The sequence below is a fragment of the Cynocephalus volans genome, chromosome 4 (assembly GCF_027409185.1).
Source record: "Cynocephalus volans isolate mCynVol1 chromosome 4, mCynVol1.pri, whole genome shotgun sequence".
NCBI classification, from domain to species: Eukaryota; Metazoa; Chordata; class Mammalia; order Dermoptera; family Cynocephalidae; genus Cynocephalus; species Cynocephalus volans.
The window spans coordinates 97541952-97562724 of NC_084463.1; the positions used below are offsets into that span (position 1 = coordinate 97541952).

The 20773-nt window shown below is 36.9% G+C and overlaps 1 protein-coding gene across 1 annotated transcript in view; it reads left to right on the top strand.

Moving 5' to 3' along the window:
- The window catches only part of GDPD4 (glycerophosphodiester phosphodiesterase domain containing 4), an 89791-nt gene that overhangs the window by 35834 nt on the left and 33184 nt on the right, over positions 1-20773 (top strand). Inside the window, exon 10 of the mRNA XM_063094872.1 lies at positions 10352-10508. Within this exon, the coding sequence (XP_062950942.1) occupies positions 10352-10508 (157 nt within the window). The remainder of the gene's footprint in view (positions 1-10351; positions 10509-20773) is intronic.

Consider the following 20773-nt stretch of genomic DNA (forward strand, 5'->3'; position numbering starts at 1 on the left):
GTCCCCTGGGGTGTTTGTCTTTGGATTGAATTTGATTGGTGACCTCTGAGCTTCCTTTACCTGTATGGTGTCATCTTTCTCCATACCTGGGAATTTTTCAGCCATTATTTCCTTAAATATGCTTTCTAGGTCTCTTCCTTTTTTGACTCCTTTGGGTATGACAGTTATGCAGAGGTTATTTTGCTTGAAGGAGTCCCATAATTGCTACAATTCTGTTTCATTTCCTTTTATTCCTTTTTTCTTCCCCTCTCTGATTGGATAATTATGTGTGTTCTGTCTTCGAGGTCACTCATTCTTTCCTCTGTTTGATCAAGTCTGCTGTTGGAGCTTTACATCAAGTTTTTCAGTTCAGATAACATATTCTTTATTTCTGGAATTTCTATTTGTTTTTTAAAAATTGATTCTGTTCCTTTGTCTAGTTTTTTCTTCTGTTTCTGGATTGTTTTCCAAATATTTAATTTTCTATGTGTATTTTCTTGTGACTTCCTGACCATCTTTAAGAGAATTATTCTGAATTCTGTCAGACATTTCATAATCTGTTATTCTGGGTCCTTTACTGATGCTTTGTTGGTTTCCTTTGATGGTGTCATATTTCTCTGTTCTTTCTCAATCTTCATGTCTCTACGATAATGCTTGCACATTTAAGGAGATGGCTACCTCTTCCAGGTTTTATAGGTGTTCTTTGGTAGTTAGACCTTTACTGTTCAATATCAAAACTTTATCTCTTGTCTGTTTTTTTGTTTTTGCTTTCCATTCTATGGTAAATTAGTAGCATCCAGCACAACCACTTAAACACTGCACTGGAACAAATTTGTTGTCCTGTGGTCAATTCCTGGATTGGGGGAAGCTTCCTGCAGGGACTGGAATTTGAACTCTGTGCCTGAGCTAAATTGCTACTTTACTGTTGTTTCTCAGGCTGCAGAAAACTTTTTGTGCAGACTGGATTTTAATTGTCAGCCTTTTAGTCACTTGTGGCTCGTGTGGTTTCTCCATAAATGCAACTAGGCTGTGTGGAATTTCTGGCCTGGAACTACATCTTTCCCATGAACTGTGGCCCCTGCAGTTCTCTGTCACTAATTGGTCTACACTGTTTGGCACCTGTGCCAATCATAAGGCAGGTCAGATGCCATTGCTGCTCCCTGATTCACTCCTAACCCCAGCACTGCAAACATTTCCCATGGAGCAGGCTTCACAAGAGTCCCTGCAAAGAGTCACTAACCTCTGGATGATTCCTTCCTTCTGTTGGCTGTGGCCTCTTTCTCCTATGTGGTCTCAGGGGAAGCTTGCAAATAGCTTTGCTGACCTGGGAAATGGGATGGGATGGTGTACTCTAAAGATATATACACATATTCATATATTTATATATTTATACTTATATTTTCATATGTGTATATGTGTATATACAGTATGTGTGAATGTGCGTGCATGTGTGTGTATGTATGTGTATCTTTTTTTGCCAGAGGCCATGGCATTCTCCTCCCCTGCAGACTCCAACTCACTTAACACAAAGATCATTGCAACAGCTCTCCTGTCTCCAGGTAGCTGTTCTATGTTCTGGTAGCTTCTCCTTGAACTGTGCCAGTGGTCTGGGGGACTGGCTGGGCCTGATGAGAATGGCTCCTCCTCCTGCTTGCTGTGCCCTTCTTCACCTTCACAGACTTAGTGGGTCTCTCCTTTTTTTCTGACTTCCAGTTATTTCAGGATGTACCCCAGACCAGTGTGACATTTAATTTATTTACACTCAGGGTTATTATTGATTTGTGAAGTCTTACTCCTGTCATTTCATTGGTTGTTTCCTGATTGTTTTGACTATGCTTTGTTTCATTCTTCCTCTCTTATTTATCTTTGTGGTTTAGTGGTTTTCTGTATTGATAAGGGTTGATTCCTTTATTTTGTGTATTTTTCTCTATCGTAAGTTTTATATTTTCATGATGCTTATTATTGTTATTTCTCTTCTAGATGAAGGAGTCCCCTAAGCATTTCTTGTCTGGTCTGGTGGTGATGAATTCTTTTAATTTTTCATCATCTGAGAAAGACTTTATTTTTCCTTCATTTCTAAAGGATAGTTTTGCTGGGTATAACATACTTGACTGGTAGATTTTTCGGTCAGCATTTTGAATATATCATCTCATTCTCTCCTGGCCTGTAGGGTTTCTGCTGAGTAGTCTGCTGTGAGTCTAATGGGGATTCCCTTAGTTGTGACTTGACACTTTTCTCTTGCTCTTTTTAGAATTCTTTCATTGTCTTTAAGTTTTGACAGTTTGACTACAATGTGCCTTGGAGAGGTCTTTTTTGGGTTGAATCTATTTGGGGACCATTATATTTCCTGGATTTGGATCTTCATATATCTCCCAAGACTTGGGAAATTTTCAGCTCAGCTATTATTAAATAAGTTTTTGAGACCTTTTTTTTGTTTTCTTCTCCTTCTGGAATGCCCATAATTTGAATATATGTTTACTGGTGGTATGGCATAAATCTTACAGGCAGGCTTCATTGATTCTTCTTCTTCTCTTTCTTCTTCTTCTCCTCTTTCTTCTTCTCCTCCTCCTCCTCCTTCTTCTTTCTTCTTCTTTTTTTTTTTATCTCCCTGAGTTATTTAAAAAGAAGTTTTCAAGGTCATAAATTATTTTTTCTGCTGGTCTAGTCTGCTGTTGAGACTCTCAGATGTATATTTTATTTCATTTAATGAATTATTTAGTTCCAAGATTTCTGTTTGATTTTTTTTTTTGATGATACCTACCTCTCTGTTAAATCTCTCATTCAGATCATGAATGTTTTTCTGATTTTGTCGAATTATTTGTCTGTATTATTATGCATTTCAGTGAGTTAAGATTATTAATTTGAGTTCCTTTTCTGGCAAGGAAAAGAACCAGAACAATTTCTGGTTCTTTGGGATTAGTGGAGAACTATTGTGTTTCTTTGGTAGTATCATGTTTCCTTGTTTTTTCATGTTTCTTGTTTACCTGTGTTGATGTTTGTGCATCTGGTGGAACATTCACTTCTTTGAGTTTTATGGAGTGATTTGTGTGGGGAAAGACTTCTACCTGCAAATGTGTCCTTGAGAGTCAGTTGGGTAGGGTACATTGGCTTTATTCTTGGTGGATGCAGTAATTTAGACTCTGTGCGGTTTCTTCAGCTGTAATACACATTTGCTATGTTGGCAAGTCCCTCAGTGGCCTAGGGTTGTGAGTTTGTAGCAGCAGTGGCATAGCTTTGCTGGGAGGTAGGCTCACTGGGTTGGTTCTCATGGTGGGTGTGTATGTACCCTGTGGGTCAGTTGCTTCAGTGGCTGGCTCACTGGGAATGGGGTGGTTGAGCTAATTCTCAGGCTAAGGGTGTGGGCGTATGGTGTGTCAGGATCTGTGGGACTGGTATGCCAATGACAGGGTCACTGTGCTGATTCTCTGGGAGTGGGCCCACCAAGGGCACATCAGCTGGACTGTTTCTCACTTGGATGTGTGGGCGTGTGATGTTTCAAAACTCAGGGTTGGGTCTGCCAGTGGTGTGACATCTGACTGTTTCTCTGAGCTGGGAGCATGGGCACACTTTGGCTTAGCTACCTGAGTATGGGTCTGCTGTGACCCTTCCACTGTACCACTTCCTGGGTCATGCTTCTCTTGGCAGTTCAGGAATGAGTCTGCCAAGGACAGGACCACCCAGCCACTTCTTGGGCTGGAGGTGAGGTCATGGGGCAGTCTTGCCAAGAGGAGAGCTGGCCAGCGTGTTTCAAGCTGTGGGCAAGGTCACAAGGTGGGGCTGTCGAGGGAAAAACTGCCCAGCCACTTCTCTGGTCAGAGGTCATGGACATGCTTTAGCTTCCACCAGCTGGGGGAGCATATTCATTATGGTAGGACCTCTGAGCTGTTTTTCTGGGTTGGGACATGAGTGTACAGAACTCATTTGGCTGGCAGTGGTGGTGGGGAGCTTGTCTGCCAGAGGTGGGTTTACCTGTCTGATCTTTTGCCAGGGGCATTGGCATGCAGCAGTTTGGCTGGCCTGGGGTTGGCTTCCCAGACATGCAGGACCAGATTTACAGCTGCTGATGGGCTCAGGTTCTAAACTTCTGGGATTATAGCATTGTAGCCACTTGTGTGAGTGCATTGGGATGATGGCAGAGTCTTAAGGCTGGGAAGTGCCATGGCTACTGGCCTCTAGGGCAAGGCATGCTCTTGTAGTGACTCTGGTTTCAAGATGGCCCCAAGATGGATCTCATGGGAATTATGTTGAATGAATAAAGTCAGTATCAAAAGGTTATGTACTATATGATCCCATTTATTTATCATTTTCAAAGTTAAAAGATTAGAGTGATGGAGAAAAATCCATGGTTGCCAGAAGTTGAGAAGTAGGGGGAGGTGGCTGTGGCTATAAAAGGTGGCACAAAACTCTTGTATCATTACCATTCTGTATCTTGACTGTGGTGGTGGTCATTTGTCTGCACATGTGATAAAATTATTAGAGAACTAAACACATACACAAATAAGTATATGTAAAACTAATAAAATCTGAATAAGGTTAGTGATTTTATCAATGTCAGTTTCCTTGTGATATTATATTATAGTTGTGCAAGGTGTTACTGTGGGGGGAAACAGGGTTAAGGATATGTGGGATCTCTCTGTATTATTTCTTACAAATCCATGTGAATCTATAATCATCTCAAAATAGAAATTTTGAAAGAAGAAATTCCATCAGTGTTTTTTAAAAAAGAGACTGATTCTAAAATCATATCCATGATGAACAAAATGTCAAAAATTTCAATGAAGTTGTGCCATGCTAAGTCATATTAGAGTCTGAAGCACAAATAAAAGTCAGCAATACTAATCATATCTGTATTTATAATTTAATTTTTATCATGGACTTTTACATTAATTTTTATTTTAAAAAAATATTGTATTAAAATAGTGTTTACCTTATTTATTGACTGTTTTGGTTCCTTGTTAAATTTTAGACATGAGGCAAGTGAAGGACCATCTTCTTTGTTTTCATTTTTTCTGCCTCCTTTTGGACTAACGAAGTATTTTTTTAGGACTTTATTTCCATTTTTGGCTTATTAGCTATACCTCTTTTTTTTAGTGGTTGTGCTAGAGTTTACAATACAGTCTTTAACATGTCATCTTTTCATTTAAATATTATACATTTTTTTGTAAAATATGAGTCTGTTAATGATACACTAACATTTCACTTTTCCCATCATTAGACTTGGTGTTGTCATGAACCTCATGATACATTGTTATTCAATTTTCCATTAAAAAGTCAATTCTGTTTTTAAAAAATTTAGAAGTGAGGAGGAAGTTTTTAATATTCTTTTATATATTTATAATTTCTGGCACTCCTCATTCTTTTGGATAGATTTAAGTTTCCAATTGCATTATTTTTCTTTTTCATAATAACTTATTTTAATTTTTCTTACAGTTAAGGTATACTGTAAATGAATTATATCCTTCCTTTTGTTTGTATGAAAATATTTTCATTTCCCCTTCATTTTTGAAAAATATTTTTGCTGGATATAGAATTATAAGTTGATGATTGTTTTCTTTCAGTGTTTAGAATATGTTGTTTCACACCGGAACACCCAGAAATATAAAGCAAGTATTATAGATATAAAGGGAGAGATAGACTCCAATAGTTGGGGACTTCAACACACCACTCTCAGCATTAAACAAATCATCTAGATGGAAAATCAATGAAGAAACGTTGGATTTGAATGTAGACCAAATGGACCTTTCAGACATTTACAGAACACTTTGTGTTATGGCTGCAGAATACACATTTTTATAAGCACATCAAACATTCTCCAGGATTGACCATATTTTAGGCCACAAAACAAATCTCAACAAATTTAAAATAACTGAAATCATATCAAGTTTCTTTTCTGACCACAATGGAATAAAACTAGAAATCAATAGCTAGTGGAACTTTCAAAATTTTACAAATACATGGAGATTAGAAATGTCTAACATGTTTATATGAAACTTTCATTTGAACCTGATATTTTTAATAAACATTTGGAAAGCTCCTAAACATCCAATATGTCAAAGAAGAAATTAAGAAGGAAAATTTTTAAATGTTTTGAAACAAATGAAAACAAACACAACATATTAAAACCTGTGGGATACAGCCAAATGAATACTAAGAGGGAAGTATATAGCAATAACACCTACATAAAGAAAAGTAGAAAGATTTCAAATAAATGATCTAACAGTGCATCCCAAAGAAATAGAAAAGCAAGAACAAACCAAACTCAAAATTAGTGGAAGGAGAGAAATAACAAAGATCAAAGCAAAAGTAAATTCATAAGAGATTTTAAAAATTATACAAAAAAATTGATGAAGCAAATCTGATGTACCTTTAGCTAGACTAATGAAGAAAAAAGAAAAAGACTCAAGTTAATTAAATCAGAAGTGAAAAAGGAGATGTTACAACTGATAACACAGAAATACAAAGTATCTTAAGAGACTATTATGAATAACTATATGCTAACAAACTGGAAAATGTAGAAGATATGGATAAATTCCTGGACACATACAACTTAGTAAGGTTAAATCATAAAGAATCAGGAAACCTAAACAGACTAATAATGTGTAATGAGATTAAAGCAATAATAAAAATTTTCCCACAAAGAAAACCCCAGGACCATATGGTTTCACTGCTGAATTCTGCCAAACATTTAAAGAAGAATTAATACCAATTCATCTCAAACTCTTCTGAAAAATTGAAGAGGAGGGAATACTTCCAAACTAATTATATGAGGCCAGCATTAACCTCATGCCGAAACTGGAAAAAGACACAACAAAAAAAGAAAGCTACACGCCAGTATCCCTAATAAACACGGATGTGAAAATTCTCAACAAAATACTAGCAAATCAGCCACAATGTATATCGACAAAATAAAATTTAAAAAATAAAAAAATAAAAAATAAAGACAACAAATCAAAATACTAAAATAAATAAATAAATAAATAAATAAAAGGCCTGCCTATGGAAAAAAAAAAAAAAAAAAAACCCAAAATACTAGCAAACTGAATCCATTATTAAGACCATTCACCACAATCAAGTGGGATTCATCCCAGGGGGTTGAGGATGATTGAACATACACAATAAGCATCACATCAATAGATTAAGGGGGAAAACTGATCATTTCAATAGATGCAGAAAAAGCATGTGATAAAATACAGCATTCATTCATGATAAAAGCCCTCAACGAATTGGTATAGAAGGAACATACCTCAACACAAAAAGCCCATATATAACAGACCCACCACTAATATCATATTAAATGGGGAAAAGATGAAAGCTTTTCTTCTAAGAGCTGGAACAGACAAGAATGCCCACTCTCTCCAGTCTTATTCAATATAGTACTGGAAGTCCAAGCCAGACCAATTAGGCAAGAGAAAGTAATAAAGGGCATCCAAATTGGAAAAGAGGAGGTCAAATTATCTCTGTTTGCAGATGGCATCTTATATATAGAAAACCCTAAAAGCTCCACCAAAAAAACTCTTTAAACTGATAAATGAATTCAGTAAAGTTGCATTATACAAAATCAACATACAACAATTAGTAATGTTTCTATACACCAATAATGAGCCAGCTGAAAAAGAAATCAAGAAAGCAATTTCATTTACAATAGCTACAAAAAACAAACAAACAAAAACACAACCTAAAATACTTAGGAGTTAATTTAACCAAGGAGGTGAAAGATCTCTACAAGGAATATTATAAGACACTGGTGAAAGAAATTGAAGAGAACACAAAGAAATAGAAAGACATCCCATGTTCATGCATTGGAAGAATTAAAATTGTAAAAATGACCATACTACCAAGAGCCATCTACAGATTTAATACTTTTCAAAATACAATGGCATTCTTCACTGAAATAGAAAAAAATAAATTATAAAATTTGTATGTAACCAGAAAAGACCCCAGATAGCCAAAGCAATTGAGAAAGAAACAAACAAATATACTACAAAGCTATAATAACCAAAACACCATGGCATTTGCACAAAAACAGACACACAGACCAATGGTACAGAATAGAGAACCCAGAAATCAAGCCGTATATTTACAACCAACTGGTTTTTCAGCAAAGGCACCAATCATATTCATTGGGGAAAGGATAGTCTGTTCAGTAAATGGTACTGGGAAAACTGTATATTCATATGTAGGAGAATGAAACTAGACACCTGTCTCTCACCATATACAAAACTCAAAATGGACTGAAGCCTTAGTAAGACCCCAAACTATGAAACTACTAGAAGAAAACAGGGAAAATGCTTTAGGACATTGGGCTGGGCAAAGACTTTATGAAGAGGACCTCAAAAGCATAGGCAACCGAAGCAAAAATAGAGAAATGGCATTATATCAAACTAAAAAGCTTCTGCACAGCAAAAGAAGCAATCAACAGAATGAAGAGACAACCTAGAGAATTGGAGAAAGCATTTGCCAATCTGGCAAAGGATTGATATCCAGAATATATAAGGAACTCAAACAACTCAAAAGCAAACAAATAAAAAACCAAATAATCCAATGAAAAAATGGGTGAGTGAGCTGAATAGACATTTCTCAAAAGAAGATGTAGAGATAGCCAACAAGTATATTCTCTGCCCCTGATTCATACTCCCAACCAATATGTATATGAAAAAATGCCTAGCATCACTAATTATCAGGGAAGAGCAAATCAAAACCACAATGAGATATTATATTCATTTCTGTTGCTTATAACAAAATACCTGAAACTGGGTAATTTGTAAGGAAATGAAATTTATTTATTATGGTTTGGAGGCTGGGAAGTCCAAGGTCCAGGGAACACATCTGGTGAGGGCCTTCTCCTTGGTGCACAGTCCTGTGGAGACACAGGGTTTCACATGGCAAGAATTGGCTGACACCAGAGGTGGGAAAGGAGAGAGAAGAAGGGGGTTAGTGAGAAATTGGTAAAGGGCCACAAAAAATGATTACATTGTGTAATGTTGAATATACTAATTATCCTGATTTGCACATCACATATTGCAGATAGTATTGATATTCAACACTGTGCCCCACAGATATGCACACTCAATCATGTTTCAATAAATAAATAGAAAGAATGGGATGATCAAGAGAGAAATAATCTTCTCAATTGCCTTCCTTATAAATCCATCAGAACTACACCCATTACTCCATGAATGGATCAATCCATTCACCAGGGCATAGTCCTCATATTATAATCACCTCTTAAAGGCCCCATGTTTCAAATACCATAATTGGATTTCCCACCCTCTGAACACCATTACAATGGAGATCAAGTTTCCAATACATGAGCTTTTGGGGGACACATTTGCCCCATAGCAGATATCATCTCACTCCAGTTAGAATTGCTATTATCAAAAAGACAGAAAATAACGAATGTTGGCGAGGATGCAAAGAAAGGGGAACTCTTATACACTGTTGGTGGGAATTTAAATTAGTACAGTCATTATGGAAAATGGGAGTTCCTCAAAAAACTAAATATAGAACTACCATATGGTCCAGCAATCTCACTACTGGGTATATATCCAAAGGAAGGAAATCAGTATATTGAAGAGATATTTGCACTCCCATGTTTGTTGCAGAACTAGTCACAATAGGCAAGATATGAAACCAACCCATGTCCATCAACAGATAAATAGATAAAGAAAATGTGTATATACACAATGAAATACTATGCTCCATAAAAAGTAATGAATTCTTGTCATTCATGGCAATGTGGATGAGCTTGGAGGACATTATATTAAATGAAGTAAGCCAGGAGCAGAAAGAGAAATACTGTGTGTTCTCACTCATATATGGAAGCTAAGAAAGTTGAAACTTAGAAGTAGAGAGTATTATGGTGATGACCAGAGGCTGGAAAGGGTATGGGGGAGGGGAGATAGTGAGAAGTTGGTTAACAGGTACAAAAATACAGAGAGATAGAAGGAATGATAAGAATATCTAGGGTTTTATAGCACTGCAGGGTGACTATAATTAAACAACAATTTATTGTATACTTTCAATTAGCTAGAAGAGAGGATTTTGAATGTTACCAACACAAAGAAATGGTAAATGTTTGAGGTAAAGGGGAAACTGTACATGCTGTTTTTGTGATGTCAGAAAGCCCCTAGGTAGAGAAGCTACTCTTTTACCATCACTAATATGATTACATGTCATAAAAGATTGATCCTTAGGGCAGAAAAATACATCAAAGTGTAAATGGCTGGTATTTAGTCCTTTACTGAGATTTGAGAGGGAATAAGAAGCCCTAGTAAGATTCATAACCTTGAAGGGCTTTCTGGGGATCCTGTCTGCCAAGGTGGTTAAGTTCATCCTATCCAACCCTGCCCCTCTTTTCCACCTCTGCCTGCAGTTATGATGAGGTGCCCTTTCTCATGCATGACTATGACCTGAGAAGAACAACTAATATCAGGGAGGTCCTGCCAGAAGCTGCCTTAAATTATACTGCCTCCTTCCGCTGGGATTTTCTGTCGACACTGAATGCAGGCAAATGGTTTCTACAAACAGGGGTAAGACACATTTCCTAGTTCCACAGACCTGCATTGAATCTCTCTCCTGAAGAGGGTCATGTGCTGCTCCTGGAAAGAAAGGCCATACGTATTAGTCCATTTTCTGTTTCTTATAGCAGGATACCTACTAAGCTGGGGAATGTATAAAGAAAAGAAGTTTATTTCTTATAATTCCAAAGGCCCAGAAGTCCAGTGTTGAGGGGGTGCATCCAGTGAAGGCCTTATTCTTGCTGAGGACTCTACAGAGTCCTGTCGTGATGCAGGGTATCACATAGCAAGGGCTGAGCAAGACTGTTAATGTGTTCACTTGCTCTCTTTATAAAGGCACTAGTCCATACCCATGATAAGCCATTAATCTGTCAACCCACTAATATGTCAACTCCATTTATGAGGGCAGGGCCCTCACGATCCAATCACCTCCTAAAGGTTCCAACTTTCTATACTGCCGCAGTGGGGATTAAACTCTCACAGAAGCTTTGGAGGGGATAAACATTCAGAGCATAGCACCATAAGGTGAAGATAGACAAATGTACACACAATTTCATCCTAGTTTTGGTAGCAGGACTATAGAATTGGCAGGAGGGCTTTTCTGGAAATTCAATGAATCTAATTGATGCTTCCTACAGTCACTAAAAAGTCTGAAGACAAAGTCATAAACTTACTGTTGTCATGTAATTTCTTTTTACCCAGGCATTTCATAAACTTTTACAGTGTGCCTGCTATGTGCATATTATTTTCCTGGATGTTTTGAGTAGCTCACTGTCTTATAGTGAGGCAGACTAGGAAGAATATTCTCATTTCTCTCTTTTTGTCACCACAAGAAATATTTATTGAGCATCTAGTGGATATGAGGCACATGGAATATTATGGTGAATAAGCATAAATCCAATCCTAATGGAGTTCACAGGCTACTGTGAGAAATAGACAATTATGATACATTGTGATAAGTGCTAAACTAGAGTTAATTTCAGGTTGCTTCAGGAGCACACAAGAACAACTTCTAAATGTCTGAGGGATGGGGATGGGGAATTCTGGAAGGAGATGTATAGGATAATAATGGACATGGTAAAGTACAAAGCATGTGCTATGCAATGCAATTTTGAGGCAAGAATGAATGGTTTCTCTTGAGGAAGTTGGAGAGTACTTCATACAGAGGTACCATTTGAGCTGAGGGAAGATCATTACTAAGGGGAATTGTGGACAGTGATGGTGATGTGTATTTGAAGATTACAATCTATTGGAGCTGGAGGAGGTGTGGGGTATGTGTATGAAAGAGGGAGAGGGAAGAAACAATTGAGGGAAGAAACAATCGAGGGAAGGAGAGAAGGAAAGAAAGGAGGGGTAGTGAGTAATTAGGAGAATAATCTAGAAAACATGTTGAAGGGAGATTATAGCAATGCTTAACAAGTTAGAGAGTTTAGAATTATCCTTGAATATTTTAAAGTGGGTAAAAGGTCAGATTTCCTTTTGATAAAGTTCAAGCCTGCCTTTTCAGGGTAGATTAAATGAAACAAAACAATTTATATTTTCCAGCTTATCTTATGGCTAGGAGAAATCCATGTGACCTAGGTTATGCTACATCAAATATACTCATTTGAGACTTTGATTTTGAAAATAAACATCTCAAGAGAATAGACAGCATGCATCCATATTGTTAGCAGGTGGCAGCAGAGAAAGTATGGTGTGGAGATCAGCTGTGATAATAGTTCCTTTATCAGGCAATAGTGTAATTAAGAAAATTAATATTAAGGGATTTTTTTTGTTGTGTACTAAGGGTGGAATGGAATTTTATTTATATTTGGTGTTAATCCTGAGGGCTATTTGATCATGTTTCATGTAAAAATACTGAAGAGTGAAGAATTATGTAAGGATGGACTTATCTACTGAGACTCCACTTCAGATTCATTCTATTAACTAGTGTTAGATATAAGAGATAGCTGAAAGTGCATTTGCTATTACTGTAGTTCCTCAGAATATTTGGCTTCATAGGAGTATGTAGCCTATAAGTGCTGTTTCCTTAGGTGAAAACAATGGAATTACTCTGATATTCCAGGTTTCTGTGTATATTTAGGTTCTGTAATATGTCTCATCATGCATTAATAAATATGCACATAAAAACTAGAGATGCTCCATTAGCATGTATATGTATGGAATTAGTTATAGTTAATGTTTTAGCAAAAGTATGTTTTACAATTACAGATAGATCTATGACCCAGTAATAGATCATATTGAGGAACTTGTACTTTACCTGGCTGTGTCTTGCCCAGCCGTGGCTATTGGGCACTCATGTTTGCCCAGCTGTGCCCCACTATGCTGTAACCAAGACCCTCACCCAGATGTCATACAGACCCAGCTGCAGCTGCAGCTCCACCTTGTTTCACATTGCGGTTACCACACACTGCTGTAACAGAATTTTCTATTCTGCTTCTCTTGCTGTAATTTTCCACCTGAGACAGAGTCATAACCACATAAGATCATAAGATCACTTCTCTTGCCTTGTTACAAAAACCTGGAAATGCTATGATATAAAAATAACAGCCCCGCTGTGATTGGGGCTCAGCCTTTGGACAGGAGTCTGCTGGGTCAATGCTGGCATATCAATAAATTCTGTTTCCTGTTTTAAGTCTCGGTGTTTCCTGCCTCTCCCTGTGAGTTCACAGTAGCCCGCTGCAACAATATGACCCAGCTATTCCACTGCTGGATATATACCCAGAGGAATGGAAACCATCATGTCAAAGGGATACCTGTACTTCCATGTTTATTGCAGTGCTATTTACAATAGCCAAGAGTTGGAACCAGTCTAAATGCCCATTGTTGGATGAGTGGATAAGGAAAATATGGTATATGTCCACAATGGAATACTACTATGCTATATATAAAAAAATGAAATACTACCATTTGCAGCAACATGGATGGACCTAGAGAAAATTATATTAAATGAAATAAGCCAGACACAGAAAGAGAAATACTGCATGTTCTCACTTATTTGTGGGAACTAATAAAAATAAATAAATAAATATACAAGCAAATAACTGGGGGTGGGGGAAGAAGACACAACAATCACAATAATTCCTTGAACTTGTTAAGACAAATGAACAGATATGATGTTGATGGTGGTGGAGGTGGGAAAAGGAGGAACTGATAAAGGGACGGAAATCAACCATATTGTGTATTGATACATTAAAACTTTTAAAAAGGTATGTTTTAGATGAAAAGGCTGTAATTGTATTGTATCTTATGTGTAATATATGGCTTATAAAATTCTTACTAGGATTTGTAGAATTAAACTTGCTCCTAAAATTGAGCCAAAGTTTCATCAGGCTGAGATGTTTGATGGAGCAGTAGGGTTGATGAGTGAGTGGCTGATAATTTTAATTAACTGATGGTTTTTCTTGGTGGTTTTGTTGGGACTTAGTGGTCCTTATTGTTGCAAGACAACAATAAACATTTTTTTATGTCTGTTGTCATGGCTAGATACCATGTGGGAACCATGACAATTAATATTTAATATTTTTATTAAATATCCTCCTTGGTTTTGATTTTCAAAACACTTCTTCAAAATCATCTCCTGACAAGAGAAACCCTGTACTGCTGGTACAAGGTAGGAGTGGGGGGGGGGGTGTTTTAGCATCTCCTATGGCAGATGCCTGCAGATTACACTGCAAAGTAACTGTGCAGCCCTTGCAGACAGTGAGCCTAGCATGTACAGTGGCTAAGAGCCCACATGACTGTATTTTTCCAGAGGGGAACTACATGCAGAGTCACTCCTGCCACCCTCAGTCCCTGACAGCTGCTGGATGTTGCCATTTTGGGAAAGGAGCTGGGGGGACTCAGAGTCCTACCAACACAGCAGGCTCCACACACCCCAGTGGAGAGCAGGCAGGGGAAGAGAGGAGCACATTGGCTGCCTAGATGCACACCTTCCTTCCCCTCAGGATCTCATAGCTCCCATCTGACTCATTGCCCCCCCCCCCAGCAGACAGTGAGTAGGGACTGCGCCAGTCCCTGTGATTGTTACCTGGACCCATGCCCTCCATCCCCTGGGAGCTCAGAGTCTTGCCTGACATAAGGGTACTACTTGCGCCATTGGAGAGTGGGGGGAGCATACCTGCTACTTGTATCCATACAGTCCTTGCCCCAAAAGATCAGCCCCACCCAACTCAGAGACCTCTCTTGCCCCCCACCCCAGCAGGCAGCAAGCAGAAACTGCACTGCTCCCCTGTACTAGTTGCCTGGATATACACCCTCCTTCCATGGGAGCGCAGAGCTCTGCCTGATGCAGCAAGCCCAACAGGACCAATGGAGAGTGTGTGGTGGGTGTGCAAGCTGCCTAGATCCACACCACCTTCCCTGAGAGCCCAGAGTCCTGCTGAGACAGTGGCCCACCTGCACCAGCAGAGAAGCTGTGGGGAGCAAACTGGCACTTGCTATTGTGCTCACCTGGAAGGAAACTTAGAATATCCAACCCAACTATCAATATAGAACACTTCTACAGGTGAGTCTCTCCCTGCAAAAACCACTCCAAAAATGTAAAGAAACGACCACCCCACCAGATGCCCAGAAATCAGTGCAGAGATACAAGAAGCATGAAAAAACAGGGAAACATGACCCCCCCAGAGAAGACTTCAGTTCTCCAATACTAGAACTCTAGCAACAGGAAACTAGTGAATCACCTGAAGAGGAATCCCAAATGGCAATACTAAGGAAACAACACAATGCAAGAAAAAATAGAAATCACAATGATGTAAAACAAACAAACAATCTGGGCATGTATGAGAACTTCAACAAAGAGATAGAAACAATGAAAAAGAACCAAGCAGAAATCCTTGAACTGAAGAATTCATTCAATGAAATAAAAAATGCAACTGAGAGCATAAGCAGCAGGCTAGCACAAACAGAAAAAAAGAATTACTGAACTAAAAGAGTTTTTGAATTAACACAGTTGGACCAAAAACAAACAAAAAACCCCACAAACAAACAGCAACAACAAAAAAACAAACAAAAAAGAATTTTAAAAAATGAAGAAAACCTATGAGATCTTTCTGATGACCTTAAGCTTACAAACATCTGTATTATGGGTGTCCCAGAAGTGGAAAAGAAAGAAAAAGACATTGAAAGCCTGTCTAATGAAATAATAGTTGAAGTCTTCCCAAGTATTGGGAGACATACGGTCTTACAGATCCAAGAAGTTCAAAGATCCCCAAACATATTCAACCCAAAAAGGACCTCCCTGAGACACACTATAGTCAAATTGTCAAAAGTCAAAGACAAAGAAAGAATTCTAAGCACCAAGAGAAAAGCATCAATCATCTATAAGCAAGTCCCCATCATGCCAACAGCAATTTCTCAACAGAAACCCTACAGGCCAGGAGAGAATGGGATGACACATTCAAAGTGCTAAAAGCAAAAAACTGCCAACCAAGAATACAATACCCAGCAAAGCTTCCCTTCAGAAATGAAGGAGAAATAGTCTCTTTCCTAGACAAACAAAACCTGCAGGAATTCACCACCACAAGACCAGCCATTCAATAAATCCTTGAGGGAGTTCTACATCTGGAATCAAAAGAGCAATATATACAACCATAAATACACAAGAAAAAATAAAAACCACAAGTTGAACAGATATGCAAATAAGAAAGGGAAAGAAAATGTATCTTATCACTACAAAAAGACATAAAGCAGCAAAGACAAACAATAAAAGGGAAAGAAGGGAACTAAAGAAATATAAAACAACCATAAAAAAGTTTAATAAAATGGCAGGAACAAGGTAATACCTTTCAGTAACAACCCTGAATGTAAATGGATTAAATTCCCCACTTAAAAGATATAGACTGGCTGAATGGATTAAAAAACTGGACTCAACTATGTGCTTCCTGCAAGAAACTTACTTCACCAATAAAAGACACATAGACTAACAGTGAAGGGATGGAAAAAGAAAATCCACACAAATGGAAACCAAAAACAAGCAGGAGTTGCCATACTTATATCAGGTAAAATAGACTTCAAACCAAGAACTATAAAAAGAGGCAAAGAAGATAGAACAACCATAAATATATATGCACCCAACATTGGAGCACCCAGATATATAAAGCAATTGTTATTGGATCTAAAGAGAGAGATAGACCCCAGCATGCCTCTCATAGTACAGTTCATCTACACAAAGAATTAGCAGAGAAATATTGGATGTTAACAGCACTTAAGACCAATTGGACTTGAAAGACATTTACAGAACATTTCATCCAACAACTGTAGAATATACATCCTTCTCATCAGCACATGGATCATTCTCCAGGATAGACCACATGTTAGGTCACAAATCAAGTCTCAACAAATTTTAAAAGACTGAAATCATATCAAGTATATTTTTAGACCACCATGGAATAAAATTAGAAATTAACAACAAACAAAACTTAAACATTATATGAATACATGGAAATTAAGCAACCTCCTCCTGAACAACCAATGAGTCAAAGAAGAAATAAAGCAGGAAATAAAAAAGAAATAAAAATAAATCCTTGAAACAATGAAAATGCAAGCACTATTTACCAAAACCTATGGCATAGTACAAAAGCAGTACAAAGAGATCAGTTTATTACAATAAATGCTTACATTGGAAGAATGAAAAGACTTTAAACAACCTAATGTTACACCTTGGAGAACTAGGAAAAGCAAGAACAATCCAATCCCAAAATTAGTAGACAGAAAGAAATAATTAAGATTAGAGCAGAACTAAATGAAATAGAGACCAAAGAAATGATACAAAAGATCCACAAAACAAAAAGTTAGATTTTTGAGAAAATAAACAAAATAGACAAACTATTAGCTAGACTAAAAAAGAGAGAAGACCCAAATAACAAATTTTAGAAATTAAAAAGGAGACATTACAATTGATACAAAGGAAATACAGTGAATTATTAGAGACTATTGTGAACAGCTCTATGGCAACAAATTTGAAAATATGGAGGACATGGATAAATTACTGCACATATACAAACTGCCAAGATGGAATCAAGAAGAAATAGAAAACTTGAACAAGCCAATAATGAGCAATGAGATTGAAGCAGTAACAACAGTCTCCCAACAAAGAAAAGCACAGGACTGGATGGATTCACTGGTGAATTCTGCCAAGTCTTTAAAGAAAAAATAATACTAATCTCCTTCAAACTATTCCAAAAAAATGAAACAGAAACCATTCTCCCAAACTCATTCTATGAGGCCAGCATCACCCTGTTACCAAAATCAGACAACTATACAACAAAAAAGAAAAATACAGGCCAATATCCTTGATGAACATAGATGCATATCCTCAACAAAATATTAGCAAACAGAATACAACACCATATCAAAAAGATTATGCACCATGATCAAGTGGGATTCATCTCAGAGATGTAAGGATGGTTCAACATACTCAAATCAATAAATGTAATACACCACATTGACAAAATCACGCACAAAACCATATGATTATTTCAATAGGTGCAGAAAAAACATTTGACAAAATTCAACATTACTTCATGATAAAGACTCTCAACAAATTAGGTACAAAAGAAAAGTACTTCAACACAATTAAAACCGTATATGACAAACCCACCACCAACATCATCAAGAATGGAGAAAAGCTGAAAGCTTTTCCTTTAAGAACAGGAACAGGACAAGGATGCCCACTCTCACAACTCCTGTTTAAAATAGTATTGAAAGTAGTAGCCAGAGCAATCAGGCAAGAGAAAGAAAGTACACCCAGATTGGAAAGGATGAAGTCAAGTTGTCCCTGTTTGGAGATGACATGATCCTATGTATAGGAAAACCTAAAGACTCTACCAAAAAAATCCTAGAGCTAATAAACAAATTCAGTAAAGTTTCAGGATACCAAATCAATACATAAAAAATCAGCATTTTTGTACACCAGCAACGAACTAGCAGAAAAAGAAATCAAGAAAGCAAGCCCATTACAATAGCTACCAATAAAATAAAATACCTAGGAATAAATGTAACCAAGAAGGTGAAAGAGCACTACTATGAGAACTACAAATCATTGCTGAAAAATTAAAGGGGACACAAAAAGATGGAAAAGCATTCTACATTCATGGATTGGAAGAATTGACTTTGCAAAAATGTGGCTTAAAACCAGGAGAAAAACTACTCATTAAAAAAAAAAGATCCAGAAAAGACAGCAGATAGAATTATCACAAAGAAACTTTTCAGAAGCTATTACAAATATACCAAGGATTTAAAGGAAACCAGGAAAATAATGAGAGATATGTAAGATATAAAAAGAACCAAGTAGAATTTCTAGAACTGAAAAACTACAATATTTAAAGTTAAAAATTCACAGGATGTTTATGAAAGGTGTTGGTCTGTAGTTTTGTTTTTTCTCCCTCTGCCCTGATAATGTCATTATCTGGATTTGGTCTTAGGACAATTCTGGCCTTATAAAATGAGTTGGAAATGTTCTGTCGTCTTCTGTTTCCTGGAAGAGATTGTATAGAATTGATATTATTTTTTTTGTTATATGTTTGGCAGAATTCAACAGTGAACACACCTGGGCCTGGAGTTTACTTTGTTGGAAGGTTTTTACTTATAAATTCAATTTTATTAATAGATATAGGGCATTAAGCTTACCTCTTCTTGAGTGATGTTCATAGTTTGTCTTTTCAGGAATTGATCTATATGATCTAAGTTTTCAAATTTGTGGAGAGAGAGTTTTTTATAATATTTATTTATTATCCTCTTAATGACTGTGGGATCAATGATGTAGTTCCTTTCTTTATTACTGATTTTGGTAAATTTGTTTCTCTCTCTCTCTCCCTCTCTCTCTCTCTCGTCTCTCAAGCTGTCTAGAGATATATCCGTTGTATTGCTCTTGTCAAAGAAACTTATTTGTTTCCTTGTTTTACTACTTTTAATTTCATTGATCTGCTCAAATCTTTATTTCATTTTACTTGCTTTGGGTTTTATTTTATCTTCTTTTTATAGTTAGCTGAGGTGGAAGCTTAGGTTGTTAATTTTAGATTTTTTTCTTTCTATTATAAGCATTTAATGCTATGTTTACCTCCAAGCACTTCTCCAACTTCATCTTGCAGATTTTAATGTGTTACATTTTAATAATTATTTAATTATTAAACATTTTAATTTTATTAATTTTATTAATTATCAAACATTTAAAAATTTCACTTGAGCCTTCTTCCTTGGCCCACAGGTTATTGAGAAGTATTTCTTCAAATTTCCAAATATTTGTGTATTTTCCAGGAAGCTTCTTATTATTGATTTTTAGTTCAATTCTGTTCTTGTCTGAGTGTGTGCTTTATGATTTCTATTCTTCTGTATTTATTAAGGTTTGTTTTATGGTCCAGATTATGGACTTTTTTTATTGAAGCATGATTGATTATACATATTTCTGGGGTACAGCATTGTATACAACACGTGATGATGAAAGCAATATTATTAACATATTCATTATTAAAAATAATTATTATGCTTTGTGCCCCTTACCCAGGATCTTCTTAACTCCCCTCTCCCTCCCCCCTGCCCACCTCTAGTAAATACAGATTTGTTCTCTCCTTCTGAAAGTTCAACATATTATTGTGGTCCTTCCTTCCTTCCTTCCTTCCTTCCTTCAATCCTTCCTTCCTTCCTTCAATCTTTCCTTCCTTCCTTCCTTCCTTCCTCCCTCCCTCCCTCCCTCCCTCCTTCCCTTCCTTCCTTCCACAGGAGGGAGGACATGTGGTATTTCTCTTTCCATGCCTGGCTAATTTCACTTAACATAGTTTTCTCCAAGATCATCTATGTTGCTGTGAGTGGAAGAATTTCATTATTTTTTATGGTTTAGTATTCCATTGTGTATATATACCGCATCTTCCTTATCCAGTCATCTGTCAATGGATATTTAGGTTGGTTCCATAATTTGGCTATTGTAAATAGAGCCACAATGAACATGGGAGTGCAGGTATCCCTTCAACATGTTGATTTCTATTCATTTGTATATATACCCAGTAATGGGATTGCCAGATCATATGGTAGTTCTATCTGTAGTTGTCTAAGAAACCTCCATACTGGTTTCCATAATGGCTGTACTATTTTACAGTCCCACCAACAGTGTAAAAGAGTTTCCCTTTCTCCACATCCTCACCAGAATTTGTTATTCTCTTTTTAATAATGGCAGGTCTAACCAGGGTGAGATGATATCTCAGTAAGGTTTTGATTTGCATTTCCCTGATGATTAGTGATGCTGAGCATTTTTCTATGAATCTGTTGGCCATTTGTATGAA